Raw genomic sequence first — 16,124 nt, forward strand, 5'->3', positions numbered from 1 at the left:
AGCTGGCAAATGCTCTGAATAAGCATGCCAGGAATGCCAAGGTCAAAAAGGCATTATAAACTATACCTTCTTTCTATTAATAATCAGGAGAAGGCACGGGCAGATGGGATCTCGTTCTTATCAACGCTAGAAAAAAAAAAGCACAAGAATGCAGCAAGATTCTACCTGTTAGCAACAGAAGACGGAACAGACTTGAGAGGTTTCAAAATATCCTTCACCTGTAGAGCAGGGGATGTCATAATTAGTCACACCCAGCAGAGGAAGGTATGTAAGCTTTCTTATGTGAATGTAGAGTTCTTTTAAAATGCCTGCAGTTGTTTAAGTATTTTGCAGAATATCACCACGTAGCGAATCGCAAACTTATCATTAGAAACCTCTGGGGGAGGGGCGGGCTGAGGAGATGTCTCAGGGTGACAGAGCTTGCTGTGCAAGCATGAAGACCTGAGTGGGAATCCCTAGAACCCAGATGAAAGGCTGTGCATGCCTGTCACCCCAGCACTGGGGTGGGACGGCACAGAAAAGCGGATCCCGGGAGCTCACTAACCAAGCAATGTCACCAGAATGACAACTTCCGGTTCAGTGGTAGTACACTTCTCAGGGGAGTAAGGTGGAGAGAAGACAGCCCTCTCTGGCTTCTGTATGTGTGTGCATGGGTACATACAGGCACCGACACACTCACAAGCATGCCTCACCAACACACACACACCCCAAATCCTCTTTTGATTTATATTCATTGATGTAGAAAATGTTCAAAAGGTACCAAGAAATTCAAGAATTCGGCATTAGAACAGACTATATTAAACAGCGCCTTTTGGGATAAAACATATGATCTGGGAAAAAATCATAATAAAGATATTTTGCTAAACATAATTGTGATTTTGCCTGGTTTTTAAGATTAAGTTGATGTATGTTTTTAATTTTAGTTTTATATTTAGTATCTCCCTATAATGAATATGCATATTTGTGTAAAAAAGAAAACTTCCAGTGAATCCCATTGATAAAATTTACCATAATCACCTTTCAGGTGATAAAATGAAAAAGTTTTCAAGAAAAACATTTACAGTTATCAAGATAAGGACTAAACTGTTTTGAATCTGCAAGGTTTCCTCAATGACTCTAGGGTCATAGAAATTCAGTTACTACCATTGCCCTTGCTTGCGTACCACCTAGGGATCAGCCCTAAATTCTTGACAGTGGTAGTGCCGTCCTGTGCACAAGTGTGTAAGTGTGCAACCAGGTGTGTCGGGATGACAGGAAACAACAGATACCAGGGAGGATTCCTATCCCGGTCAATGGAGTGGGCGTGTGAGAAGGATGGGGAGGAAGACACAAAGGTTCTGTGTTAAAAATGCCCAATGCCAGGGCATAGAATGACAATGTCATTCCCTAAGAGTGTGGGGGTGGGGCTATGTAGGTGCAGGCTGAGCCAATTCTGCTTAAGTACTACTCTTTAGTTGAAAACAGTAACCGTGCTATACAACTCGTAGCACAGAGAAATAGCCAGAGGAGAGCTCATTGGCTGTAGTTAACAGAAATCAAATGAACAGGTGTGAGAGAGAATCAAGGCGATCACATGACCTTTGAGGAAGGACTAGGTATGGCAGAACCCGCTTGAGCAATTTACATTTCCAAAACCGTTCTCATACAAGGTCTTTATCATGGTCACACAGATATTAATACAACTACTGTGTCATCAACTTAAGATCAATAGAAACCCACAAAAGTGAACAGCTTTTAAACGGAGTTTATTCCCAGAGACTTTTACTTTATATCATATTATTTAGGGTCCTTGTTTACTTGGGAACTTCTCTTCTACACAATGCTTTTCTGGTCCCCATTGTGTCTGCCAGTATGATCTTTGTTTCCATGCTACATGACTAGGTATCCCGTGTCACTCGAGTGACATTCTGATTTTTCTCATACATGTTTATTCCTACCAGGTGCAGAGTGGTCTGAGGTAGACATCGAGAAGAGGCATGCAACAGTTGCTGACAGAAGGCAGAGGGATGTGGGGTAAGGATGCAAAATCAACCCATTAAGATGAGGGGACAACTCATTCCCTTCTCAGTGGGGTCTGGAACATACGCATATGCTTATTACAGCAGCCATCTTAAAGAAGCTGTAGCACGGACAAATACTGAGACATCAAAAAGCAAATGCCTTTCCCCCATACATGTACACAGACATACACAAGTCAGAATAGCAGTTCTTAAAAAGTGAGACACAGCTTGACGCCAACATAAAAGTCCGTGCAAAGGTGGGACTAGGGTGAAGGCTCATCAGTAAAGAGTACCCTTCTAGAGGACATAGGTTCAAATCCCAGTACCCACGTGGTGGTTTACAGCCATCCATATTTCCAGTTTATTGGCTCTGAATGTGATTTCCATCTTGACTTTATGTATACATTTCATACAGATACTGGTTGTATGAAAATCTCTCCCGTAGTGTAAAGTTAAAAACAATTTGGAGCCAGATGGTGGTAGTGCATGCCTTTAATCCCAGCACTTGGCAGATTTCTATGAGTTCAAGGCCTGTGTGGTCTACAGGTGAGTTTCAGGACAGCCAGGGTTACACAGAGAAACCCTGTCTTGAAAAACAACAAAAACAAACAAACAAACAAAAAAGCAGTTTGGAGGCAATAACCTTAGGAGAGTTGAGAATGGACCTATCCCCATGATAAGACAGAGCACTGACTGTTTTACTTGCCTGCCCAAGGCACCTGATTGGTCTAAAAAAAAGCTGATTAGCCAATGACCTAAGAGGAGATATAGGTGGGACTTAAGGGCAGGGAGAGTTAGGAGGAGGAGGAGTTTAGGCTGATGGGGGCAGGAGGAGAAAGAAAAGAGATGCCAAGGAGATGCCAGGGGCCAGACAGACAGACATGGAGAGGGAAAGTAGAACATACAGAATGAAAGAAAGGTAAAAAGCCCTGAGGAAAAACATATATTTGTAGAAACAGGTTAAATTAAGTTAAAAGAGCTAGTGGGGTATGCCTAAGCTAAGGCCAGGCATTCATAATTAACAATACGTCTCCGTGTACTTATTTGGGAGCTGGTTGGCGACTCAAAGAAAATGCCAACTACACCTGCTTTGTACCAGCCATTATTTTAAGCAGTTTACACCTACTTGGTTATGCTCATAATGGAAAGAGCAGCCAGGGCATTAAGTGTGAGTGGAGCTTGTCAGAAATCAAAGGTTAGGTAAAACTGCCTGGATTTAGGGCCAACGTGGATACGGATAGCGCGCCAAAATGACTTTGAGGTCCAGACAGTAAGAAAAGGTTTGATAAAACAATTTCTCAAATGCGGTTTTACATGTTTTATGGCCACAATGATATGACCTCAATTTTCAGCCATTTCTGCACAAAAGGAAGAGAATTACAGGAACACAAAATGGCTTTCTCCTGCCCCCTCTGGATTTCTAAAGTCCTCTGACTAGCTTGAAGGCTTTCTCTTCACTTTCTGAAGTGGCTTTCCTGACTACCCCGTGAAACACTCTTTTCAATGTGCTGAACAACTCACAGCTGCCTAAGCGGAGTCAGAGGGAGAAGGTGGCATGACCAAGACAGGATGGTCTTCTTTGCTCAAGGATCCGGCACAGGAGTGAGGAGCAAGGGCCCTCCATCTGAAGGAATGTTGCCAGAATGGGACTAAGAGAATTGTCGCCAGGGTTCCTTCATCCAAGGTAGCGTGAAGGGTGTTATTTTCTAAGCTTAGATCAAACTTAACATTAAGAACAAAGAACTACTTTAAAAAAAAAAACTAAACATAGCTCTGTAATTATCTCTCAGCCTTTTTTTAAAGTTTCTTTGTTCAAATGATACTAAAACTAGTATACCATCTTTTTATTAAATGGTAATTAGCTATAGCTGAATAATTCATTCTGGAAAGTTCCCCTGGCAACATTGTCAGGATTCTATATGTAAATCAGCTGAAGGTACGCTGGCTTTCTTAATATTAAAAGATTGCTTATATACAGCCACTTCGCAAGTGTTTTTTTTAAATTATCAAAGTCAGAGACAAATTAGTAAAGTAATAATTTTAGTAAATTTATAGTATCTGTTCCAAAACTGAATGCTGATGATAAAAATTTCTTTCTCCTTTACATAAATATTTTAGCCCTAAGGAAATGCACTTAAGAAATCAGTCTCTGTGTTCGCAGAAAGGACAAAGTCACCGATGTTCTATGTGCGTGCGTTATTCATTCCTATTTCCCCAGGTTCAAGCTCAGCACATCTTATTATCCCTTATTTGCACTGAGGATTATGTAGTCATTTTGCATCTCTGACCTTGCCGGGATTTCAGAGACACATGGCTTTCACATCTAGAAGGTAAAATCTTTATCACTGTAAATGATAAGTAAAATTCATTTATTTCCCAGTCTTTGCTTACAAAAGCCTCAGGTTTACAATATTTTAAATACTACAAAGTTCTCCTCTAATCTCAGGAAAATAATTATTTCAATGCTCATTACAAGGGGCCAAAGGGCACCTTAGACTATAAATCATTTCAGAGGCAAACGCTTGGCTTTTGAAGGAAGGTGCTGAGTACACGCAAGCGTACACAGCACTCGCCTCTCTACAACCTTAGGAGAGTTTCCTAGACTGTGTTCTTCTCACTGCTTGTATTCATGAATATTCTCAATTGTACATTTATTTATGTGGCCTTTCCTTTACAATCTTCACTAATATCTGTCACTACAGTGGCTACAGCAATGTGTGTGCGTGTGCATGTGTGTATACACATGAAGCACAATTAGATGATCTGAAGAGCTGAATAAATATAGAATGTTATCATGTACCAGAAATGTCCATATAAAACTATCCTTTGACTGAACATTTGCTAAATATAGCTGTTTAGGGAGACGCAGTTTTAACAAAATCAAGTTACTCTCTTTCACTTTCAGTCATATAAAATGTATATTCCCAGCAGTAGGAAAGGAGAAACCAAACAAGTTAACAGAGCTAAGAGATATAAATTGTATATCTCTGCTATCTAAACATGGGGAAAATTCCTCACGACAATCTTAGATCACTGACACCTTGCAAAGTGGTTCTGAAGCATCCGTAGGTTCTGCCCTCTGCACTGAAGAGAAGTTTATCACCTTCCAGTCTTCATGTCTGTAAATCCCTCACCCGTCAGTCATAAGCTGCTAGTCAAACTGTACAGACAGTTACCATAGCAAAGGCAGAAGGGAAGGAAGAAGAGAAGGAAACAAGAAAAGTGCAGAAGCAGAGACACGTGAAGATGATTACAAAGAAAAGAGAGATACTTTGGGTGTGGGCATGATCCTGTAAATCCCAGCACTTGGGAGGCTGAGGGGGGAGGACCATGAGTGTGACATGCTCCTGTAAATCCCAGCACCAGGGAGGCTGAGGGGGGAGGACCATGAGTGTGACATGCTCCTGTAAATGCCAGCACCAGGGAGGCTGAGCAGGGAGGACCATGAGTATGACATGCTCCTGTAAATGCCAGCACCAGGGAGGCTGAGGGGGGAGGACCATGAGTGTGACATGCTCCTGTAAATCCCAGCACCAGGGAGGCTGAGGGGGGAGGACCATGAGTGTGGACATGCTCCTGTAAATGCCAGTACCAGGGAGGCTGAACAGGGAGGATCATGACCAGCATGGGCTACATAATGGCATCTTGCCTCAACAAACAAAAACAGAACTAAGAGAGAAGGGGGAAGTAGGGAAGAGAGGAGAAATGGAGGAGTCAGAAGCTCTCCAAGTCCTCAGGGAAGGGACAACAGCTGGACAGAAGCACCTCCCTGCAATTCCTCCCGGGAACTGAGATGTACAAACGGCAATCGTTCTGTGCATTTTTACTCAGTCTTTGAAAGAGCGCCATTAGCTGCTCACTATTCAACCCCCAGCCCCTTTATAATTGCAACCGAGACCAGGCAAGCGGGAGGTGCTTGGCTCAGGGTCAGATCTTTGGTGAAGGAAAGGGTGTCTACCAGCATTTGTTAAGACTCCTATTTCTAAGACGGCTAGATGAGGCAGAGAAGCAGAATCAAAGGCTAGCCTTCTGTACACAGACTTCAGAGAAATAGGGCTTCTCATAGTACGCCCAAACCACCCAAGTGTCAACCTCGACTCTGTATCAGGGCCTTCCAATCCACTCCATCTTGGTGCATAGCACTGTCATCCTCCATGTGACGCCCGGAATTATGCTCACACCCCACTCCTTCCTTCCTCTTCAATGAACCAACAAGAGGTGCTGTGCATTTAGACTCAAAATTGTGGGATGGCTAACCTCTTGTCTCTGGGTCTTGATTTGTTTTGAGACAGGGTGTCTGTCTCTTTATAGCCCTGGCTGGTCTGGAACTCACTGTGTAGATCAGGCTGGCCTCGAACTTGCAGGGATTCGTCTGCCTCTGTCTCCCAAATGCTGGTGTTAAAGGTGTGTACCCACATGCCTGACCCTCTCAACTCCATGCCACATGCGGCTCATCCTAAGCCTACATTCAAATAATCACCTTGCAGAGACATTTCCTCCCAGCTGCATCTCTAGCTCATAAACTCCAGAATGTTCTGTCTATTGCTTAACTCTTGGGATTGATCTAAGGTTAAGGCCATCAATCATCATACTTATTTATTTATTTATTTTTATACTATAGTATATATGTTTATATTTATATATTTATTGCTGTTTTCCCCCATTCCCACCTGAAGCATCCTAGGAATGTAAAAAGAACTTGTTGAGTGATTCAACAAATAAATAAAGACTCTCTGTTGGAAGGAGGGCTGTTTGTTTCCTGGCTGCCCAGAAGCTCCAAAATAATCACACAAAAACTATAAAACACTGCTTGTCCCATTAGCTCTAGATTCTTATTGGCTAACACTTATATCTTAATTTAACCTGTGCATCATCACGTGCCTGTGGCTTACCGGGTAGTTCCCAGCGTCTGTCTCTGGTGGGGCTACATGGCTTCTCCCTGACTCTGTCTCCTTTCTCCCAGCATTCAGTTTAGTTTTCCCCACCTACCTCTACCCCTTTTCCCTATCACAGGCTAAAAAACAAAGTTTAGCCGCATTTTTTAGAATGGGCTTTGCTTGCTGGCAGTAGCTCCATGGCTTCTCTCTGACTCTGCCTTCTTCCTCTCAGCATTCAGTTTAGTTTTATCTGCCTAACTAAGTTCTTCCTTGCTATAGGTCCAAAGCAGTTTCTTTATTAATCAATGGTAGTCACAGCATACAGAGGGAAATGCCACATCAACTCTCTTTATAGCAAATAAGTTTAACCACAGAAATTCTGACCTTTCTCCTATATCACACTTGGTTTCTTGGTTTCATTTATTTGACTCTACAAAATACAGAATAAAGCTTATTAGAACTGTAATTTGACTATGGAAAACAGCCTTCCCTTTCTCTCAGTCACACAGAACAAATTTACAAGATATAGGATAAGATAGCACTGAGTTTTAGAACATGTACCACAAATAAATATTTGATTTGATATTATGGCATTTTTAATTACCTGTGATAGAAAGATTTAGCTTTTATAGGGACTATTACTTCTTTGGGGTGTAAACATGGATTCATGTTAAGTCTCTCTGTAGGAATTCAATCTCTGCCAGTGGTTTCATGATGTAAGGAAAATAACAACTGGAATAAAACCAAACGTGTATTAATATGACGTGGACCTTGGGGATGAATGTAAAGACATCTGCTAAAATTTGAATTGCATTTTTTTTTGTACCAAAAGAGTAGCTTCTTCTACGGAGGCTAAGCAGGTGTATTGTTAGAGCCACACCTTGAAAACGATAACTCACCAGAGATGGACTTTGATGACTGGAACTATTCTAACTGCTCAAAGAATAAAGCAGGAATTACAGACCATAGCCACCATAGCCAATGTCCTTCCCAAGTTCTGCACTCCAGTGGAGCCTGTATCCCGTCCATGTTTAAAGCCTTCAGTCTTGATATCACTTCACCATATTGTAGTTAAGGTCCTGGCTCTGCCACCCTTCCTTTGTCTCTGTCCTCAGCCAGTGACTTGACTTCCTGCAAACCTTTCTTTCCCTCTCAGCTCAATGTCAGGGTGATCTTTCAACGCTTGTTCCCACAACCTTCATTTTCCCGCATTTTGTACTTATATTTTTTAGCCCTTTCTCTAAATTCAAGATAATTCAAGCTAATTATCAGTAACTACTTTGCCTCCAATCTTGACGTAGCAGCCAGATTCAAGTCAAGACTCATCGTTCCTTCTGTCTAGAATGAAACGGTTCCCAAGACCCTTTTGTATTTGAGTATTTAGTTTGTCACATGTTGAATAAGAACTTGAAAGCCTTGACCTTAACTGATCTTTCATAGACAGAAATGACCGTGACTTCCTGCACTAGCTGAAGGCGCTATTTATATCTTTCAGTGATGAATTAAAGATCCGGGCGGACGGGAATTTGGCCACCATAAAGTCAAAGACAGCCACAACATAGCAAATGACCTGGCTGTGGACCAGACACACTGTAATAGTCAACACAGATCAATATTATGTCTGCTGTTCCATTCCAGTGCCAGGAGGGGCAGGTAGAGCAGAGTTAGATGACACGCTTAGGACACATGAGAACTTGGATGAGGAAGTGCCAAACCCAAACCAGTTTCATAAAGAATAAAAATAAGAATCCTCTCACATCACTTATCAAGCCAGCTGTTCGCATAGCCAAATCCTAAGTTCATCGAGAAACATCCTAGGGAGATGTAGTTCAGTAGTGAAGCATGAGTCTGACGCAACCCCCAGAATCCCCGTTTTCCTCCAAGACCATCTCAGATCAGTGACTGATTCTTTGAGACTTAAAACAAACAAACAAACAACAACAAAAGTAAGTTAAAAAAAATGACACAACACCTTTCAAATGAGTCCTGGGCATCCTTTACATGAAGATGGCTTTCTATTTCTCTAGAAATCTCCTATCCCCTCAAAATAAAGACTGGGGTGACCAACGCAGAAAAGAACTTGCCAAAAATTATGGTCTGGCTTTAAAAATTCAGTAATGTCAAAAATGCTTATATCTCTTTAAATTTGAAGTTGTGGAATTGTTTATACAATATACCAAAAACTGCTTCCCCTCCCCCCAAAAAATGCTTCTTTAAGAATAGTAACAAGAACTCTAAACTGGGTCTCTTTCTGATCTTAAGTCCATTTCACTGAAGATTCCAAAGCACCGTCTACAGTACTTGGTTTTGCATGCTTACAAACGTAGAGGCTTAACTAAGAATCCTTGTTGGTGCCATAGGGATTTAAGTTAAAGCTGGGATCAGAGAACGTTCTTAGAGAAGGTTCCCCCGGAAACAGCTATAGAAATGCCTCTTTGGATACTGTTTAACAGATCCTTGCACAGAAAAGGGCTTGACCTTCATTTGTGGCTGCATCCATTTTAACACTGGTCCTGTATGTGCCGCATGTTTATCTCTGAGGAGGTCCTGGGACAAAAGGTTACATCCTGAGATGAAGGTGTTCTTTCTGTATTGATGGAGACCCTCACCGTAACCTAACTGGCACAACAGGAATTCCTATTGTAGGTAAAATTAGGAATATAAAGCACCAAGAAGGCCGTGGCTAACTTCCCACTCATGGTACAGGTAACAGATTTGGGGAGGAAATGACATTTGAGCTGGTGCTGAGGGCAGATTAGCAGTCATTAGGGCTGAGGGTGGGACGTAGTTAAAATAGTTACTTGTAACCGGCATTCATATCACAATAAACGGTAGAGTAGTCCCTTGGAGAGAAAATTACAAAGGCCCCTAAAATGACTTTTATATGAAACTACCTCATAGTATTAACAATTAAACCACAGTATCAGGGGAAAAGACTACAAAGTGGAGAACCGTAGGACATACAAAGTGTTTTAGAATAAAAATTAATCTAGAAGACACTCTGTAGGCAGACAGTATTCTGATTCTATTTTGTTGTTGTTGTTGTTTTGATTTTGTTTTTTGCAACAGGGTTTCTCTCTGTTGCCAAAGCTATCCTGGAACCTGCTCTGTAGACCAGGCTGGCCTTGAACTCACAGAGATCTGCCTGTTCCTGCCTCCTGAGTGCTGAGACTAAAAGCGTGCACCACCACCACTCGCCCTGAAAGTTCAGTATACAGAACCGAGGACAGGGAGTCGGCTTTCTTCGGCAGATCAGCGACTGTTGGGGAAGTCACGGGTTTTCAGTGTAAAGTGAAAGAACATGGGCTTCATCAGTTCAGCCTTTGTTTTCCTACTTGGACCACTTGAAGAGGCTAGTTGCTCATTTCTGTGACTCGGTTTCATTTTCTTCCAAGTAGCAATGCTATTTTGCTGTTGTTGTGCTAAGCTCAGATGTAGTGAGAGCAAAATTGTGTGGGCGACATTAAATCATTCAGAAGGGTTGAAGCCTCCTGTGAGATCTCCGAGATCTAAGGATTTCGTGTGGTTTGTATGTTCTACAGTACATCATGTAGAAAAATGCTTATTTCTCTTTACAATTTTAAGTTGTGCTCCAAACTCCAATGCAAAGAGGGTGTCCCAAAAACCATCCCTCGAATGGTGAATGGTCCCCTATTCATGACCACATCACAACAGGAGAATCCTGTGACCCACCAAATTCTAAGCAAACATGACTAATCAGAAGCAAGGCTTCTGCTTCCAACCATTTCCTTTTTTCTTTTTTTAAATATTTATTTATTATGTATACAATGTTCTGTCTCTGTGTATGCCTGAAGGCCAGAAGAGGGCACCAGATCTCATTACAGATGGTTATGAGCCACCATGTGGTTGCTGGGAAATGAACTCAGGACCTTTGGAAGATCAAGCAATGCTCTCAACCACTGAGCCATCTCTCCAGCCCTCCAACCATTTCTTGATCCTTGACATGAAGTAATACTCTATTTATTTAGTTACTTTGAGACAGAGTTTCTCTGTGTAGCCTTGGCTGTTCTGGAACTCGCTCTGTAGACCAGGTTGGCCTCAAACTCAAGAGATCCACCCGCCTCTGCCTCCCAAGTGCTGGGATTAGCGGTGTGCACAAACACTGCCTGGCTGTAATATTTTGTTTTTCGAAAGATCCAAGGATTATGTTTGTCCTGGGAATGTGCGTCACTAGTCACCATTCTAAATACAATCCTGTGGGCTTGAAGAAGATGACTTCAGCAGGTTGGAAAGAGGCTTGAACACTGAAAGTTCCTAATCTTGTGCAGTGGTATCTGACAGCTGCCCAGATGTGAGATACTGGAAGCTGTTTACACACTCCGCAGGTGACTTAAAGGTGCACGTATCCTCTTCGTATAAAGTTGAGGATCATTATGGCTAACAATTTGTATGTCTCCGCAGAACTGAATGCTTCATCCAAATGTTAGACCCTTTGCAAGATAACATCAAACCCTGCTTAAGTTGGGCGGTGGTGGCACACGCCTTTAATCCCAGCACTTGGGAGGCAGAGGCAGGCAAATCTCTGTGTGTCTGCAAGAGTGAGTTCCAGAACAGTTAGGACTGCTACACAGAAAACCCTGTCTCAAAAAAGCAAATAAAACAACAACAACCCAGCTTAAAAATCGGTGAACTCAGTTCTAAGACACACATACAACTTTCTATTTTTTCGGTCTTGTAGATTCCTGTTTATTCTGTCAAAAGGAACTTTTATTACATCAGGGAGGTCCTGCTGCAATACACATTCTGCTTAATGGCCCTTTGCCAGGATCTAGCTGAGCCGTGCAGGTAATGGTACACCTGTGGAGAGGAAGGCACAGACGGATATCTCTAAGATATTCTGTCCACATAAAATGAAGCCCAAAAGGAACTCCTGGGATGATTGCATTCCCAATTTCAAAACCACAAAGATCATCTCCAGAAACTCCCACCACACTTTCAGCAACCTAACTAAATATAAACCTGACCTCTTTAACCACGCATCCTAACTCACCATGTTGAGATAGACAATGCAATGCTTTCCAAAGCTTGAATACAACTTTCGCGTAATCTTTCCGTCCCACCCAGCAAGAAAATGTGTGGAATAGTAGAATAATAATTATAGGTGTATATAGAAATGTGGAGAAACATTTTAAAAGTAAAGACCGTGGTATTTTTTTTAAAGGATTTATTTTTATTTCATGTGTATGAGTGTTTTGCTTGTACTTGTGGTTTATGTGATCATGTGTGCAGTGCCCAAGGTGGTCAGAAGGACCCAAGGAGGGCATTGGATCTCCTGGAACTGGAGTTACAGATGGTTGTGAGCTGTCCTGTGGGTGCTGGGAACCCAACCCGAGTCCTCTGCCAGAGCCAGTGGTCTTCTCAACTGCTGAGCCATCCCTCTAGCAGCAAGCCATGGGATTTTTAATGTTTTTGCAATTTTAAGAAAGCATTTTTTTTTGTTATTGAGACCTGTTCACTTGTTCTAAAGACAACCCTTTTACCTGAAATCACTATTCGATCACCTCAGGTCTTATTTTGCCATTTCTTTCAGCAGAGTTTGGCCTTTGAGCAGGCTTCGGGAAGGAGACGGCTTTGGCTTTGTCGGTTGGTTTGGACTTTGCTCCTTCCTGAGATTCCTTTGCCAGTACGTCAAATACTAAACTATGATTTGGTTCCTTTCAAACACAGGCATTAGCTATGTTAAGCCTCGGATTTGAAGGAGGAATCAAATAACTCTGCCCATGTTGGGAAACCTTCTTCGGCCTCTTTGGCACGCATGAAATAGACATCGCTTTCAGACACCTGGTCATGCTGTATCTGCTGAAGTTTTAAGCAAGAGCATTTTATGCCTCAGTGCATATTAAGGGCGAGAAGCACCTCTTTTTGAGGTAGACAACCTGACAGTCAGTAGGCCATATTTTAAAAGTGTCACAAGGAAGCAGACTCAGACCTAGTCTGAGTGAGTTCTCCTCTCCACATTCTCCCTAGCATGTTGGCTTCTTTCTTGAAACTGCCTACGACCTGTTCAAATACTTGGTGATGCTCCGTGGCTTTCCACGAGGACACCCAAGAACAAAAAAACATTTTTATCCTCAACCCAGAAGTGGCTAGATGTTTCCAGGTCTGTGTTTGCAGGGTGAGAAGGAAGACACTGGGAGCAGAAGGGTACCTGAGCAGGCCTGAGGGTGGGTGGTGGTAATAAAGCTTCTTGTCTAGGAGACTTGATAGAAAGGCGCACACCAGTTTCTACAGTGTTCTTCAAACTTGGCCAAGGAAAGCTTTTAGCTAGACCAACTCACAAAGATTCCCCCAAGCTAAGATCAGTATATACCCTGAAACAGGGGCCATGAGGCCATGTTTATTTATTACAGAGTTCTGGTTGAGTAGAGCCAGCACCCAAGGGGATCCTGTTTGGGAAAGACCCACCAGGGCAGGTACAGAGCATGGCCAGATTTCAGCATCTTCCTGCTACCTAAGTAGTGTGAACAGGGCAGAGGTACCCTGTTCATACAGAGCTCTCCTTCGTCTCCTCCTCTCTTCCTGTCACCGTCACTCTTAGAAACCACAAGACAGAAACAACACAACCTTTCCCAGTATCCACTAAAGGACAGAGTTTTGTCTGATTGAAATGACCAAACCTTCTATAGCAGACACAGAATTCACTCTGCATAAAAGCATATGAGCACAAAGTAACATCCGCTAAAGATTCCTTGCAGCAATGTAGTCCAAGAACAACCAAAATAAATAAATAAATAAACAAATATGAAAAGGCCTCCCGATTTCACCACCCAGAGAGTGGAATGCTTACCGTCGTCTTCCACCGTGAAATGGAACAGATCACTTGTGGCATTCGCTCTCTCTCTCAATACATAACATATTTTCAGGTCATCAATGTCAGCTGAAAAGCAATCAAAGGGCAAGGTGATTAATTACTGTATCAAAACAGACAGCTTGTGCTTACAGTAAATCCTATTGGCTATTGAGTTTCTGAAACCATGTTTAGATCCCCTTTTGGGGGAACGCTGCTTTACTTCTCTATCTCCACACCCTAATACCAGCTGTCCTGCAGAAATATGATCCTGCACACAGAGAAACAGAGGGCCAGGCTTAGACTGTAATAATAGCAAGGTGGCGTCCCTTCCCACCAAAGGAGTGGCTCTCTAAATGCGGCATGCCAGGCTCCATGACAGGTGGGAAGGAAGAAGATATTTTGAGGCATGGCAGATTTCCTGGGCCTCTTGAGATTGCATGCTTTGCCTCCCTCTCATAGTGAGTCTTACAGGAAGCCAAAGGAAGAAGCAGAGGTTTTCTCCCCCAGGGTAGTGATTTTTCTTAACAGCTATGGTACAGTAGATGGCTGTAAAGCTTTAAGGCATTGCAGAGGTTTTAGCGCCTCAGAATGGCCCTTTTCACTGCTTCCAAGTCCACCAAACTTGCGTGCATAGATCTGTTGACATTACTAACACACAATTTTAAGAATTCATCCGTTTTACTAGCTTCTCCTTCTAATGATGACATACACACACACAATGTAATGAAACCAATATCATTCTGTCCTTTGATACTTAAAACATTATCTGTCTTGGACCTGGGGCAGTAAGTGAGCTTCTAAGGTTACAAGACATTACAATGTAGCTAGAAAAACCAGGTGTGCAGTATTTATCTGTCTCCTGTGTGTTTGTGACTTTTCTAATTTCTAGAAGCTCTGTGAGGTTTGTGTTGCGGAGTTCACAGGGGTAATAAACAAAACGACAATATGAGAAAGCTGTCTGGAGTGAGCAGAGAGCTTGAAGTTAGCACATTCTGCCAAAGATTTCTGAATCTCTCCTTAGGAGATCTGACATGAGAACTCTATCCTGCCTAAGAAACGCTCCTGGCAATAGGAAGAGTCTGCTTTTTAGTTCATAGGACCAAGTCCAAATGTACTGCACCCCTGGAGTACAGTACTTTATCTTTAGCCCTGCCACAGTGGCCCATTTCTTTTGCCTAGTGTTTAAATCCATCTGCACAGGTTTCTTTCCTAGAAAATTAAAGTCTGAAGGGGTTTTTTTCCCTCCATTTTTACATGCCACGGCCCTCTATTGAAGGTCTTACAGTCAGCAAATGCTCTTATGAGTCTTAACTTGAAATGAAAGAGCTAGGTGGCCTCACCCACTCACCCACGTCTCCACCTTAACCTGGAGCAAGCCTCTGTGAGACTAAGAGTCACAGTCCCTGCACAGCCCTGCATAGCTCCTGCACCACCCCTGCACAGCCCCTGCACCTCCCCTGCAGTTCCTGTACCCCCTGCACAGTCCCTGTACCCCTGCACAGCCCCTGCACCACCCCTTGCACAGTCCCTGTACCCCCTGCACAGTCCCTGTACCCCCTGCACAGTCCCTGTACCCCCTGCACAGTCCCTGTACCCCCTGCACAGTCCCTGTACCCCCTGTACCGTCCCTGTACCCCCTGCACAGTCCCTGTACCCCCTGCACAGTCCCTGTACCACCGCCACTGCACAGTCCTGCACAGCCCTTCCTTAGCCTGTTTACCTGATCAGTGATGAACACCCTGCTGACTATACATCCTTAGAGTACCTGCCATGACCTGCAGCCATAAGGAAAACTCTGTTCTAAACTTCTCATCTCCTCTTACATTTTGTATGAAAGTCTAAAGATACTAGCTGGCAATTAAAATAATAGTAATAATAATAATAAACTGATGATGATCATGATAGGGGACTGGGGAGATGGCTCAGCTGCTCTTGCTAAGGACCATTGTTCAGTTCGCAGCATCCGCAGCCATCTTAATTCCAGTGGCAGATGCTCTACTGATCACTGCTGGCCTCCTTGGGCACTGCATACACCAGGCAAAACACAGACACATAAAATAAGTCTAAACAGAAGTTTTTAACTAATTAAACCATGAAGCTCAGGGTCTGGAGAGATGGCTGAGCAGAAGAGAGCACTGGCTGCTCTTGAAGAGCACCCGGGAATGATTCCAGGCACCCACAGCCTCTGGGGACCCCTGTTCCAGAGGAACTGATGACCACTTCTGATTTCCACAGGGACCAGGCACACACACAGCAAACAGACACACGTGCAGGTAAAACATTCATACAATAAAAACAAAATAAAAATATAAGTTAAAAAATAAACCTCTATTATACATCATGTGTCGAAGTTTTCTTTAAAAAGTACAACATTAAGAGGGAATGCCACCGAAATTATGACCACTTCAAAGCTTATCACTTTCCCTCCAACTTTGG

At 42.9% G+C, this 16,124-nt stretch overlaps 1 protein-coding gene across 1 annotated transcript in view; it reads right to left on the minus strand.

Moving 5' to 3' along the window:
* The window catches only part of Frem2 (FRAS1 related extracellular matrix 2), a 133,036-nt gene that overhangs the window by 109,061 nt on the left and 7,851 nt on the right, over positions 1-16,124 (minus strand). The window contains exon 2 of the mRNA XM_075950736.1: positions 13,686-13,775. Coding sequence (XP_075806851.1) covers positions 13,686-13,775 — 90 coding nt within the window. The remainder of the gene's footprint in view (positions 1-13,685; positions 13,776-16,124) is intronic.

Source organism: Microtus pennsylvanicus, chromosome 16 (assembly GCF_037038515.1).
Source record: "Microtus pennsylvanicus isolate mMicPen1 chromosome 16, mMicPen1.hap1, whole genome shotgun sequence".
NCBI classification, from domain to species: Eukaryota; Metazoa; Chordata; class Mammalia; order Rodentia; family Cricetidae; genus Microtus; species Microtus pennsylvanicus.